The sequence below is a fragment of the Diceros bicornis genome, chromosome 24, assembly GCF_020826845.1.
Source record: "Diceros bicornis minor isolate mBicDic1 chromosome 24, mDicBic1.mat.cur, whole genome shotgun sequence".
Classification (NCBI taxonomy): domain Eukaryota; kingdom Metazoa; phylum Chordata; class Mammalia; order Perissodactyla; family Rhinocerotidae; genus Diceros; species Diceros bicornis.
This window is the reverse complement of record NC_080763.1, coordinates 24,088,124-24,102,789: the sequence shown is the minus strand read 5'-3', so window position 1 is coordinate 24,102,789 and position 14,666 is coordinate 24,088,124. Positions and strand designations below refer to the sequence as shown.

The window sequence follows — 14,666 nt, the reverse complement described above, 5'->3', positions numbered from 1 at the left end:
TCTTGTAGGAAAAGGGTTGGGATCTGCTCCAAACCTTGGTGCATTCTGGAAACAGGCGGTGAGGCTGCTTTGGGGAGCAGTGGAGACACGCAGCCATGTATCTGAAAGGTCAGAGGGAGTCCCAGGTCAGAGGGAGGCCCGGTTTCTCAGAGAAAAACACTCTGTGGAATTCTCAGGGCTGCCAAGCTGTCCCGTTAATGAGAACCAGAAACGAGGCTCTGGGACCCTGTGGCAGAAGGGAAATGCTGCTTTGGAGCCCGGGGATGGGCTGCAGGAAGAGGGGAAAGGGGGGTCTGTCAGAAGAGCCACCAGACCCTGATGTGAGGAATGGGTCACCCTACCATGCCCACTTCTTGCTGCCTCCTCAGCTAAGCTCCCTGAAAGCACGAAGGAGACAGGCAACCTCACTGCCGTAACTGAACGTCCACAGGAAGGACGGTGTCCCGCCAGGCCCCGGACCCCAGCCCCAGGCAGCCGCCTGCAGCCTCCCAAATCTCCGCGTCCAGGTGCTCACAGGCAGATGCTCCAGCGAACTGCTGTGGCCTCTGGGAACTGGACAACTTCCTTCTCCCCCTCAGTCTAGCTTTCCCTGAATCATGCTCTTCAACCACGGGGACAGTTCCCATCAGATTGTTTAAAAGCTGCCCTCCTTGACTCTTCCTGAACCTTTCCAAGAGGGTGCTGGAAAGAATTGGAAGAAATAGCCATAGAAAAAAGCAATTTATTACAATTGAATGATCCAATGTGGTCCTCTGAAAATAAATACTTTTACTACAAAAGATTCCATATAAAAATTCTAAGCTGCTTGCAAACTTCTTGAGTTTTAGGCTTATGGCATTTTTTCAAGTCCAAAGCAGGGACTACTCAGTGCGGGGAGAGTGGCCTGTCGCCCCCCGAGGGCTCAGGTATTTGCGGGCTGTCCCACAGGGTCCTCCTTCTCCGTCTGCAGCAGGTCCCACTCGCTGAGGAGCTCTGAGGACACCTCGGTGTAGAGACGGTCCCAGTCCCAGCTGACGTCGTCCTGCCAAGAGAGGGATCGCTGGGTAAGATGAAGGCAGGCCTGTCCCTCGATCGCAGCCAAGCCGGGGAGGCAGAGGTCAGCCTGCGGAGCCAGCCGGTTACAGGAACGACTCGGCCGAGAGAGTAAGGAGCCGCCGCTGCTACGTACCTCTCGAACTTCGTGCTCCGGCGCCAGGACTTTGGTGAGGAGCTTCAGGTCAATCTCTCCATCCTGTGAATGCCAAAAAAAAAAAAAAAAGGCAGGCTGTGTACCTCAGAGGGCCTTCAGACAACTCTCTCTCGCAAAGTGAGGAGAATCACGTGTGGTAGAACTTCCCAAACCCAGACCTGCAGAAATGCCTTATAACTGAGTAAAAATGCACGGGGAGCACACGGCCACAACATCCTACAGGCTGAGCATTCTGTGGAGAAGGTCAGCACCAGGAGGGCAGGGCATGACAGCAGCACGTCTCTACGGCCAGTGTATCTATTGATGCCAAGCGGGCAGCCATGGAAGCGGGCGGGAGCCTGGGCCTGGGAAACACCAGAATATGCTGGGTCCAGGGATGCTGTAATACCCGAGGATGATGCCGCCGGCAAAGGGACTGTTGCCAGGCAGCCTCAGAGACCCCTGGAGGAGATGCTGTATGGCTTGGGAGGAACTGAGAAACCCCTATGGATGTGGCCTGGAACCTGCCCCTCCATGCAAAAGCCGTTCCACTCACCAGGGTCTGAAAAGCTGCGTACTTCATGAGGTCATTGTCCAGGTCACGGTAGGTCATCACCCGGTTTACCTGGATGCTGCAGGAAAGAGAGACTGTGAGGAGGAACCACAGGCAGGACCAGTTCCAGGACTGCTGCTGGGCCACCATCCTCAGAGCCTCCTAGGCAGCTGGGAAGGACCAAAATGGGAAGAAAATATTAATAAAATGGGAACCCTGGGTTGGAGCCCATCACCAGAAACATCCCATCTACTGGGGGGGGGGGGGGTGTCGCAGCACAGCTGCAGCCGGGTATTGGAGTATATTAGTTCACACGCTCCCTGCCTCTCGCCTAACTCACACCTAAGTTAACGTACCTGGGAGGCGCTGCCACCTGCAAAACAAAGTCTTCTTCCTGTACTTCTTCCAGATCCGGAATAACAGGAATGTCTGCAACGAGATGAGGAGGCAAAACTGTCAGCAGCACGAATAGCGATCTTGTCTTACTTATCACCTTCAACACACCAGCCGTGGGGCTGTAGGCCGTGGACAGAATGGACACTCAGACACGGTCTCAGAATGGACACTCAGACACGGTCTCTGGCCTGCAGGGGCTCCCAGTCTAGGGCTGTGGTTCTGAACTAAAGGTGCACATTAGAATCAAAGGTAGCACTTCATCAATTTCTGAATCCCAGGCCTTACCAAAGAACCTCTTGGGTGGGGCTCAGGCATCTGCATCTTTTCCTAACATTTCTTCGGTGATCCTGATGTACACTTCAGGTTGGGAGCCCTTGGGGTGGATCTCCAAGGAGATATGTAAAGAAATGAGAAGAGGGTCCCTGACAGCACTTGGGGAAGTACTACGTTAGAGGAGAGGACAGAAGAGGAAGTGATGAATGAGCATGGCATGGGCAGAGACAGAGGAACTGAGAAAGTGTAGTGTCACAAGGTGGATGTCACTCTGGGCGCGCTTCCTTATGACCAAGGTCCATGTGTGCATTAGCTCGTCGCAGTCTTTACAACCATCACAGTCACGGCCCTGGGCCTGCATCCGAAGGACATTTTACACCTAACGATGTGACCTGGCTCCCCAGCAGTGTATCCAGGATCAGGGTCTCCATTTGCCAGGTCTAACACAATAAACAGTGCTGAGTCTAAAGATGACACTCCTCTTGCTGTCTCATGGAAATCTTCCTTCTCGGAACTCTCCATGTGAGACAGACATACAGACACAGGAGGACACATGAGGCCGTTTCTTTCATCAGTCTAAGAAAGTCATGCAAACGGAGAAACAGAGACAGCACATCATTTAATTGTGGCGACTTGCTTAAGGTACAAAAATAGTCCATCTTCTCACGGGGACAACTTAACACCCTAAAGAAGTACTTCCTTCTCCAAATGAGTATCACAGACTGGTAGAGGGGTTTTCTTTGTTTTAATCAGTCTGCATAGAGGAGCAGAGTAAAAAAAGAGATGGGGCAGGAAAAAAGGCCAACTGGGGTGAGACAGCCCTGGAATTCCCAAACCAACTGCAAACATTAAATGGAGGAAACATCCCAGAGAGGAGAGAATAGTGACGAAACCTTGTGTTTTTGCTTCCATGGATTGAATTCAATTTTATTTTATTTTTTTTGGTGAGGAAGATTGGCCCTGAATTAACATCCACGCCAATCTTCCTCTATTTTTTGTATGTGGGATGCCGCCACAGCATGTCTTGATGCAGTACTTAGGTCCGCACCTGGGTCTGAACCTGTGAACCCTGGGCCGCCAAAGCAGAGCGCGCAAACTTAATCACTACGACACCAGGCGGGCCCCTCAATTTTATTTTTAAGAGAGATGCAGAAATCATTCCAAGAACACCTGGGAAGACCCTTGCCACTTCCAGGCTGCTCATTATTTAGACTTTGCGACCGTTCTAGTCAAGCTAAGCCTGAGTATATAAATGTCAGTTCTAAGCCTGGTGTCTTTATCATTGCTTCTGACTATGAGGTTACAGATGCTGTACCTGGAAAAAGAAAAAGAAAGTATGCAAGGGAGACACAGAAAATAAGACACAGAGAGAAGGAGACAGGCAGGGAAAGAGAGTGATTAAAAGAATGAAAAGGGATAAAAATAAAAAGAAATGGCTGATAGGGGAAATAAAGACGACACATACGCCATCCCCAAAATAATGAACCACATTCAGCAAGTCCTCTACCTAGGAAGAAGCTGTTCAGAGCTTAGATTATATCTCTCTATCCTGCTAGAGAATTAGAGACGGAATTCTATAGGATTCTATTTCTTATGCTAATAGAAATTCAGCCTTCTTGTTCACGCTCGCTGTGTGATGAACACAGCCCATGGTGGGGGCTGCTGACAGTACTGTCCCCGAGCCCAGGGCAGGCTGGTGAGACTGCACAGCCCCTGAAGCGGGGTGGGGAGGGAGCTGGCTGTGCCATGCGCCATCAGCAGAGTGACAGTTTCAGAGTGAGCCAGGTAGCTGCTCCTGGCTCTCCTTGGGTGTGGAGTCCAGCCTGAGATGAATATTCAGAAGTTGGTAAGAAAATGCCCCATGCTGAGTTTAGGGCTCAGGATGAGGTCTTCCCAAAGTCCCCTTTCCCTCCACAATGTTAGCATTTGGGTCCTGTCAACTCTGCCCAGCTTCTCCCAGCTCTGAGGAATCGCACTTCTGCCCAATGTCCACTCTGACTCCCCATGGGCTCCTCTCTTCCTCCCCACCCCCCTCCTCCAAATGTGCACAAAGGAGTGTAGGGCTGGCCCATCTGTGACAGATCAGAGGTCAGTTCGGGCCTTGGCAAAGGGGCCTCTCAGAGCGGCACTGGCGGGGCTGGCCACACAGTGGGATTTCTCTCTAATTGGAAGCCTGGTGCCCAACAGAACCTGCTGAACCGCCTGAGTGGGACAGAGCCAGCAATGACAGCCAGGCCAAGGCAAGCTGGAACATTCCGGTGCAGTGACAGCTTGAGCCATCTCAGCAGAGTCAGGCCATCCAACTCCTGGCCCCCAGTGGAACAGGTGGCCGTGGAGCAGGTTTTGGGCAAACTTCAAAGAACTTCACAATTTTACAGTTTCTGACTTATAATCACAGACAAGTACTTGCTTATGTGTGCATAATATGTTCTTGGGAATTTCTGTTCTCTTTCTCTCCTTCCCTCCCTCTCTCCCCCTCACACACACATATACTGTGAATGAACCTAGAAAAAGAAAACGGACTTGAGAAATCCACTTCTTCACAAGGAGTGGCTTCTTCTACATGGAGTGATCCAGCCCTGCCTACAGTGATGGCTACTTGACCTGCAAGTCTGGACAGGTGACCCACCTGATGCAGGGTGTCAAGTTTAACATTCAAAAGCACACAATTTTAATAGAGTAAGAGGAATATAGGAGTCTGCTCTAGTACTGTTGAAAAGCTACCACTATTTTAAAAATTTTAATAATTATGTAAACTTTATCCTCATTTTCTTCTATGCTGCTAATAATAAGTGTATTAACAGAAACAATGAGTTAAGTATACAGCTAGGACTCCTGTGCAGTGGTTAAGAGCACAGGCCCCGGAGGCAGGATGGCCAGCTTCAAATCCTGGCTCCCCCATGTGCTAGTCATGTGACTTTAGCCTCTGTGTGCCTCAGGTTCTCATCTGTAAAATGGGGATCATAATTATACCTACCTGATATGGTTGCTGTAAGTATTAAGTGTAATAATCTTTATAAAATACTACGTGCTAGGCTCAGTACATAATAAACATTCTATAACTATTCTTACTCATTTAACAGATACAATGTTGAGCATGGAGAGAAACTGTATGGCTCTACCTTCATTTTCTCATTTATTCCTACCCATTTTCCAGATGAGAACACTGAGGCTCAGCAAGATTAAGCAGGGGTGAGACCATTAATAATGGACAGAGCCAGGCTTCCAGCTCCAGTCCACCTGCAACCCCCGAGCTAGTCCGTACCTCATCCATGCTCTCTTTGCACATGCACAGTGCCTTCAAAGACACCTCCTACAGTGGAGGGTGACAACTGCCTAGAGTCGGGGCATTTTTTATTTTGCCTGAGACTCAGTGTTCTCTGTCTTGGGTGTTTCTCTTGATCCCAATAACCATAAATAAGTGAAGTCTCTCCCTCACCCAATACCCCAACTCGCTACTTCCCTACAACAGGGCCAAATGGAGCAGAATGAAAACAGTGCACGGATGCCCGAGAGCCCTGGGGACTCATCCCCTGCCACCCACGTCTTATTAAACTAGCCCCATGGAGTAGGTGGCTGGGCACCTTGGACAGCCCCAGAAAAGGGGAAGGCAAGGCAGGAGGGCTAGGACACCTCCAGTGCCAGGGGAGTGTGTGCTCTCACCCTTCACATCAGTTCCGCAGGCAAGCAGCGCCTCCTCACGCAGATCCCCACCCCCATGCGGATCCCCAGCCCCCAGGCGGATCCCCACCCCCAGGCGGATCCCCACCCCCAGGCGGATCCCCATTCCCAAGCGCGGATCCCTATCCCCATGCCCGGATCCCTATCCCCACGTGCAGATCCCCACTCCCTCATGGATCCCCACCCCCACGGGGATTCCCACCCCCACGCGGATCCCCATCCCCACGTGGATCTCCACCCCCACACAGATCTCCAGCCCAAAGCAGATCCCCACCCCGACACAGATCACCTGCTGCTCTCTATCCCAGCTCGGACTCCTTAAACCAAACAGGTTTTCTTTGCTCTTTGCACTTGCTGCCTCTTGTGTTAGCCATCTCACACGTTGTTCAACCTGCTTGTCCGCCCCGCATGCTGCCTGCTTAGCCATATGGTGGGGAAACTGCATTTGTTCGCTTGCTCATTCATTCATTCAAGGAACACTGACTGAGCACCCACTATGTGAAAGGTGCTGTGCTAAGTGGTGCTGGTAACAACAGCAAATAAAACAGACACGGTCCTTCTCTTCATGGGAGCACCAGCATAGTGGGGGATTGTAAACACACATGTACTGCCTATAAATTCAAATACATACTGTGAGGAAAACTAACAGGATTCTATGGCCAAAAATAACAGGGAGAACTAATTGTCTTATTTTTTAAAGGTAAGAGTAATATCATATGGTAATAAATTCAAATGCTACAGAAAAGTTTAAAATGAAAAATCTCCTTTCCTTATATGGGCCCCAGTCGTCTCCCTAGAGGTAATCACTATTAATAATTTCTTGTATATATTACTGAAAAGACTTTATGCATACACAGCACACATGTTGTTTAAAAAATGTTTGCAAATCAGATCACTTTACATAGGCGATGTTCTGCAACTTGCTCTTACCTTTCCTTATCAGCACACTGATATATCTTACTCTTTAAATGACCACCTGGTATTCTATTGAACGGATGCTCCGGAATGCATTTAATCCCGGCCACGGAGGACCTAATTTAGAATTTGGGGCGTTGGGGTGAGGAGTTAGGGAAGGTGTCTGAGTTAGGGACAGCACAGCTCAAAGCTGAAGGATCAACAGGATTCAGCCAGGCAGGGGATGGCATGTGCAAGGCTCTGAGGTGAGAAATAACTTGCAGCACCGGAGAGGCTGCAGGAAGGCTGGTGTGGTTGGCCTGCGGGGCCCTGGGGAGAGCGGCACGGGTGAGGCAGAGTGGGTGCCTGGTGCCAGGTGAGGAAGGCCCTGCATCAACCATCCAGGAAACAGGGACTGGGCGCCTACTACAAGCAAGACCCCTTCTGAGGCACATGAGGGGCGAACCCAGACGGACTGAGCACGATAAAGTTGCAAAGGGAGGGTCTATACATAAAACAACAACAATAATAAAGGAGCAGAATAAGGAAAATGCACATCCCTTCCTCTGTGAATCATCTCGGAATCCAACAGGCAGAATCCAGAGCTTTCTACTTTGTCTTTCCATAATACTTCATTCAAGGCCACAGGGTAGACCTCACCACCTCGCAGTAGGTAGGGTAAGTGAAATTTGCCCTAGGTCTGCCCCCTAGATGGTGAACCAGCTGAGGGCGAAGACCACATCCCAGTCACCTCTGCATTCCCAAGGACTGACAAACCAAAGGACAACTGAACAGAACTGAATCAATAGATGCCCCTCAAATCTGAAAGCCACACACACGGAAGAGCCAGGTCAATCTTTTCTACATCATTCCAATTATAGTATCAGTGCCCCTGAGTCCTAAAGTTGCCCAAGTAGGATTCATTTCACAAGAACAACCAAGCGCAACCCTTGGATACTTCCTGAATTTGATACCTTCATAGCAAAGGCTTGGCCTCACTTGAGAGCTGCAAGGCTTGCTGGGAAGGGCCCATGTATATACAAGAAACAATAGATGAGTGAGGACAAAGTTACAGAGGCAGAGTCATTCAAATTTGGTCCATACGGACCACCTGGCCTCCATCCCGAGGCTGGGTGCCACTGCTCTTCACCAACCTCCCTGTGTTTCTTCTTGCATCTCTAGCGTGTCCCACTCTATCACTCCACTTTCTGGGAGCCCCCAGTAAAGGTTTATTAATGTATGCAACAGCAGTAAGAACTTATTTCAAAGAGAGAGACTGCCAAATGAGAAACTCATTATGATACCATAACACTAGTCTGCTAACAGATCTACCCAACAAACCAACTACTAGATGAAACCACAGAAGTGATGAGGGGTGCTAAATAAATAATAGAATTAAGTAATAGAAACATGTGGGAAGACCAGTAGGATCAATTACAACTGGTTTCAAAGCCGTGAGAAGCTGCCATTTGCCCTGAAATACATTTATTATAGATAATATGATCACACACACACTAAAATGCTACCTACCCAGTAGATCCCCAGAGGGATCCTTTTCAGACCCTGCGGCCTAACAGTAAGAAGCCTGCCTGCCTCTTCCAATGAAGCGGGCCCCAGATCTCTGTGACGCATTCTGTGATAGCCTGTGTTCAACCCAGATGTTGTTCGCCAGTTTTGGTACAACAAGAACAGAAAGTGACTTCTTAGACCGGACTTGGCTTGAGATGAGTACACCCTGAGCGTGACTCAGGCCCTTTGCCTGGAGTGTAAATCCAAGTCCTGCAGGAAGGAGAGAGCAAAGGAGGCCCTGTGATCTGGCCTCTGGGTCCCTTTAGGTTCTGTTCTTTGCTGATTTTCTTGGTTGGGGATTTCTGAATGGAATTTCCTGGTTGTGTCCAGAAGGGTTTCTGCAGAGCTACATAAAGTCTCTTCTATACTCCAGCTCTTTCTACCTTGACACCTTAGGAAATAATAGAAGTGGTTGGCCTACCTGCCAGGTTCCTCCGGGTGCCCAGTGATCCCATCCGTCCCTCTCACTTCATCCACTAATGGAGCTCCTGATGGCAAAGGCCCTGCTTGGTTACACACAATCCCTTCCCAGAGCTGCCTTCACACTTGGTACTCTGGCCACTGCCTCCATGGGCTGCTAAGGGCTCATATCCACCATTCACAGCCAAGTCCATTAACCAATCCACACGAAAGGGATCTGGACACACCGTCTAAGGACACCCCAATATGGGTAATCCAGACAACCCCTAATTCTACACCCAAAGTCAACAGACCTCGGCAGAGCTGGGTGAGTGAGGGGAAACAACATCCATGTTTTCAGGAGATGGCAACTTTAAACCAGAGACCATTATAATTTTTCTCTGCAGCTGCAAAACTTTGTTTTACTGAATGCTGTTACCTTCTGCATCACATATGGGGAATTTTAAACAGGCAAATGGAAGAAGGTCTGATTGAAGATGAAGTTAAGTGAAAGAAATTGGTCTCATTTAGCACATGACAGGATTCATCTGTGTTCCCAAGTCCACTGAGGTGGCATCATGGGCGTTTCATATTCATGAGCTGCTGCGACACTGTGTCCCCTCATTTACAAAGAGCCGTGTTCAGCAAATTCTGTCCCTGTGGACACTCCGTGCATTTCATGGTCTTGTCAGAGAGACATCAAACGCTCCAGTAACCAAATACCAGAAAATGGCTTTAATTAGTGGATCTCAATCGTATAAATAATTTTTTTTCTAAGTGAAAAAATGGAGAATTTTAAAAAGGGAGAAGAAAAGGAGAAAGTGGTAGGCAACAGGCTTCAAACACCCGAAGGAACAGGAGAAAGAGACGGTCTCAGAGGAGCAACCAAGCGAGCCTGGGCCCAGCACCGTCGGCCCCCTGCTCTGCCCGAGTCAGGGTTCGAGAGGCAAAAACATGTCTGCAGGTCCCTGGCAAGTCTGCTTAATGAAGATTTCTCCCTTGTCACTCACCTGACTCGAGCCAGGTCGGCCTGTACTCGTTACTAGCAGGGGAGGAGAGAGGCAACAGACACGGGAGAAGAGTCTGAGGGCTGGAGTGCTGGCTAGAGAGCCACGCTGCAGAAGCTGAGAAGCAGGACTGACCGTGAGCAAGAAACGTGGCCCAAGATGCGGTGGAGCGAGTGTCTACTTCAAGCCACGCAGGAGCAAGTCCCCGAGGAAGCGTGTGACAGAGAGACAGAGAGAAAAGGTGACCTGTCCTGAGGTGCCGGCTTGGAGGGCTTTTTCTCACGTGCCCCCTATGTTGAAATACCTCCATGCTCCTGCCAAACCAAATCTCTCCTAATGCTGCTGGGGAAGGAGATCACAGACCTTAAGAAGATCACAATAGCCGACTGTTCCTCACAGCCTGCTACGCTGTGGTGACTGTCGTGGTTGACGAGGGGCTGGGGAGGAAGGTTTGGACAGACTTCGGTTTCTGAGATAAGCCAGGCCGCAGCACAGTGTGGTGCTGGCTGGATCATGAGCTGAGATGGGGCTTTGCTACGAGTGGCCACTCAGCTCCTGGTATATTACAGTGAGTGAAAGCCTGCCCTCAGACCTCTGCCTCCCACGGAAGGATGCCAGCACATTTCTGAAGGAGCCATGAATGCAACACCCCGGAATGAGATTTTCCCATCACCCCACCCAAGTCCACTGAGTGCTGTACAAGAATCAGGATCGCGAGTGCAAAGGGCTGTCAACCAGGACTGCGCCTTTCGAGCAACTCAAAGGTAGTGCTCGCAAGAGACAAACACGGTCCAACAAGGGTTCTCTATAGGCAAAGATCCTGTTCAGCCCAGGAACCTGACACTGGGAGAACCCCCGTGTCACCTGCCGGGGTGACCTCTAGGAAATATCACACCACTGGTACCGACAATTGAAGGAAGCAAAGAATGATGAATAGGAACGCTCTCTGCCACTCCAATAGCTCTCTTGGAGCTTCCAGGTGGTTCCAGCTTTGATCTGTAGAGATGTGTTAAAGACAAGGAGGGGTAAAGGACTTTAAAAGTGACGAGAAATGAAGTGGCTGGAAGGAATGGAAACTGAGGAACTCTCCACTCTCTTCAATGAGGCCCAAGATGAGTGATATGGCATTAATGTGACAGAAAGCGCCTTCGCAGAGCTGCCACCAGAAGTACGTTAGAAACCAGGCATATCTGATTCTATTTCATCCTCTTCGTGTTACAATGAAAAAAACAAGACAAACTACACTGCTTTTATTCTAAATCCTTAGGTTTTGTATTTTTCTTTATATATATTTATTAAAAAAGCGCTACTTTGATCGGTGCCACCCATGACACCCCCACATACGGAACGCTTCTGAGCGGTTCCCTCCGCGCAGGGCCACTGCTGGTGACAGCCAGCTGGTTTTGATCACAGCCATTCCGAATCGGATTTTCATAAGATAGATGAGGAGTCTTACTGCTGCTCTCTCTCTTATCAGAGGAGAAACAGAGGGGGAGGGGAGAACGGGTCCTGAGGGAACGGCACAACAATCACGGCTGCCTCTTCTTTCTCTGTCCCTCCGCTGCTGCAATTTTCAAAGGCGTTTGCCTCGGGCACTTTTAAATGATGGTGTCTCAATTCTGTAATCATCTTTCAAGAGCTTTCTCTTAAAGGGTCTTTTAGGTAAACCTAGTCCGTCAACCACACTTATGGACTCAGGAATCACATTCCCAATATGTGTCCACCTGCGTGTGTATATATATAGATGAGTACATACACACACTGAGCATCTGTGAATTTTTAGAAAACTGGTAGAAGCTAGAGCTAGAAAGGAAGATCTACTGTTTGGTCATATCAAGTTCATCTCCTGCCAGGGTAAGAGGGTCCCCAATTACTGCTTCCTTAGATTTCTGCAATGCCTAGGTTGTGCTGTCTTAAAGCCTTCTTTAGGAACTAATTTCCATGTGTGATGTGTCAGAAGGAAAAGACATCTCCAATGGAGGGCTAACTGATGTATAAGTCCAACCTCAGATGCACCAACGTGCCTGTCCCTTCCCATCTCACCTAAGCGCATCTGGTTGCCAGGCTTTACACTGAGTAATAATGCACCGCGGCCATCTATTTGGGAGAACACACAGCCACCAGTCATTCCAGCCACCACCTGCTGTGTTTTTGGTGACAGTGACTATTTGGGGCAACTCTCCTACTCTGCCTGTCCTTTTACATCGCAGAGAACATTATGCCTCTTTACGCAGTCCTCATCTTTTGACACAGACATCCTGGAACGCAGCCTCTATTTCTTTCTAGTCAAATAAAAATCTAAGTTGTCTGAGACCTCCCTGAGCAGTGGCTCTCATCAGTATGGGCTTGTCTGCACTTACCTCTCTCCCCTCCTCTCCCCCTCATGCATCCACTCCCTTCCCAACTGTGTGGAGAAGGGCCCGCGCCTCCCCCCAGAAGCTGGGACACTGCTTGCAGTCACATCTAGGACAGTCTCACAAAACTAAATGGGATTAGTTTTGTCCTGTCCTGATCCTGTCTTCTGTATTCAACCGAGACAGAATACAAGGAGTTACAGAACAAACACCCTGATCTCTAGAATGATTTCAGGGAGACTTAGCTCTCTTTTACTTTTATCAGTGCTTAATGTTAGATGATTTATTAATCACATCCCTCCAAAGAGACTACAGCACGACAGAATGCTGACAGAGCTCTCTCTCTGTGTTCCTGGAGGAAGGTTAACACAACCTGCTTCATTTACAACATGTGTCCATGCATGGCACAAGATCTTCATATTCATTCTTTCCATTCTGCCTCCTCACATGGGGACATGCAAGTAAGCTGCTCACATGAACAAAGAAAATGGAACCTCAAAGAGGTCACTGTCAACCGCGTTTCAGGCAGAGATGTTCGTGATGATAAGTTTGGAAAGTCTGGTGTGACCCAGAGATTTCAGGGCACCACCAGGGGCACAAAGCACTCTGTCCCAGCTCTGCCCACAGAGCAGGAGGTCCGGTCAAGACTCTGGGCCATGCTTTGCAGCTGGACCGGGTAAGGCAGAACACGACTGAGTTGACAAACCAGAACTAAAATCTGCTCAAATCTTAACTCAGTTTGCAAGGACTCCCCTGACATTCTGCCTTTTAGGGGGCCAGAAGAATACAGTCAAACCAGTCTCCACTATGTTTGCTGAGTCAAATAATTCCAAATATCTCCCCATCCCATCAACTCTTAGACACCTACTCCATGACAGTGTATGCTTTTCCTAGGGGAAGGTCATGGGACCTGGAATCACCTCCTACAAAAAAACAAAACCAAGTAAAAACAACTTCTCTTGCTGCATTAGAGACTTCTGGCAAGTTCCATGTAACTTCTCTGGTATGTCATTCACTCTGGGGACCAGCCCTGGTCAAACTCACACTGGGGAGTAGAGAAGTCAGCCGCTGTGGCCTCAAGAGTCTATATCTACCGGAGTTCATTTTTCTTTTGCTGCCAGGAATGTGGCTTTAACTGGAAGAACTGAATCCAGATGCCTGGTCCACAGAGTTGTACCAGAGGGTGCACCCAATGAGGAATCAGCAAACCTGAGTCTCAGATCTGCCCCTAATTTGCTGACCTTGTGCAGTTACTTGTCAACTCTGGTCCTAAGTTTCCTTATCATTGAAATGAGGTCCACTCTATCTCTAAGACATCCTTATCCTGGGGTGTCCATTGAAATACATCTTGTGATATATTTGGAAAAAAAAAAAAAAAACCTTTGTGTCACATTTGCCTATAGAAGAGTCTTTCCAGATGTTCTAACCACAGACATGGCCTATAAATAAAGAACACCAAGTCTTTTGTTTAGAATCATTGTAATAAAAATTCATTTTCTATGATGCAATTAACCTGCACAGATTCCACCAGTGGCCCCATTACGACCTCAGGTCAATATTCACTCCATGATCTGGCACCCCTGGCTGGGGCTCTTTTATGTCCCATGCAGTCTTTCCAGTGTCCCATGACTTTGTGGTGTCAATCTGTTTCCTCTGCCGTGTCTCAAAGGGGCAGGCTGGCGGGAGAGCTACCACCGTAGCGCTCCATGGCCCAGGCGTGCCCTGTGGGTCTTTGTTCTGACAAACCTCCCAGACTCCCCGATACTCACACTGCAACCTGCACAAGCCCAGTGAAACTCCTTCCTCTCACTCTAAAGTAGGTTCTCCTCTCCGGAGAATGCAGCATAGGCACAAGAAGTCATTATCTAAAAGCAATCTCAGTGGATTTGATAGAAAAGAAAGGCTAACAAGAAGACAGGAATGGTCAAACCCGAAGATTCTGCTTCATATCACAGAGCTTTAAAGACCTGGTCCCTGGGCCGGCCCCGTGGCTTAGCGGTTAAGTGCGTGCGCTCCCGGGCCGCCAGCAGCGGAGCGCTTCTCTGGCCATGCTGAGGCCGTGTCCTACATACAGCAACTAGAAGGATGTGCAGCTATGACATACAACTATCTACTGGGGCTTTGGGGAGAAAAAAAGAGGAGGATTGGCAATAGATGTTAGCTCAGAGCCGGTCTTCCTCAGCAAAAAGAGGAGGATTAGCACGGATGTTAGCTCAGGGCTGATCTTCCTCACAAAAAAAAAAAAAAAGTTACCACTTGCTATATTTTGCTACATTTTACTTTATCTATGCTCTCAAAATTATTGACATCTAGTGTACCTGTACGTGGAAATATGATGCACTGGTGTACTACTGTCATCTCTTCCCAGCTCT

General features: G+C 48.9%; 1 protein-coding gene across 1 annotated transcript in view; it reads right to left on the bottom strand.

The window, feature by feature from the left end:
- Positions 1-703: 703 nt before the first annotated feature.
- The window catches only part of IFT43 (intraflagellar transport 43), a 78,333-nt gene continuing 64,370 nt past the window's right edge, over positions 704-14,666 (bottom strand). The window contains exons 6-9 of the mRNA XM_058567418.1: positions 2,078-2,150; positions 1,725-1,800; positions 1,169-1,231; positions 704-1,021 (exon numbers count right to left, since the gene is read on the bottom strand). Coding sequence (XP_058423401.1) covers positions 902-1,021; positions 1,169-1,231; positions 1,725-1,800; positions 2,078-2,150 — 332 coding nt within the window. The 3' untranslated portion in view covers positions 704-901. The remainder of the gene's footprint in view (positions 1,022-1,168; positions 1,232-1,724; positions 1,801-2,077; positions 2,151-14,666) is intronic.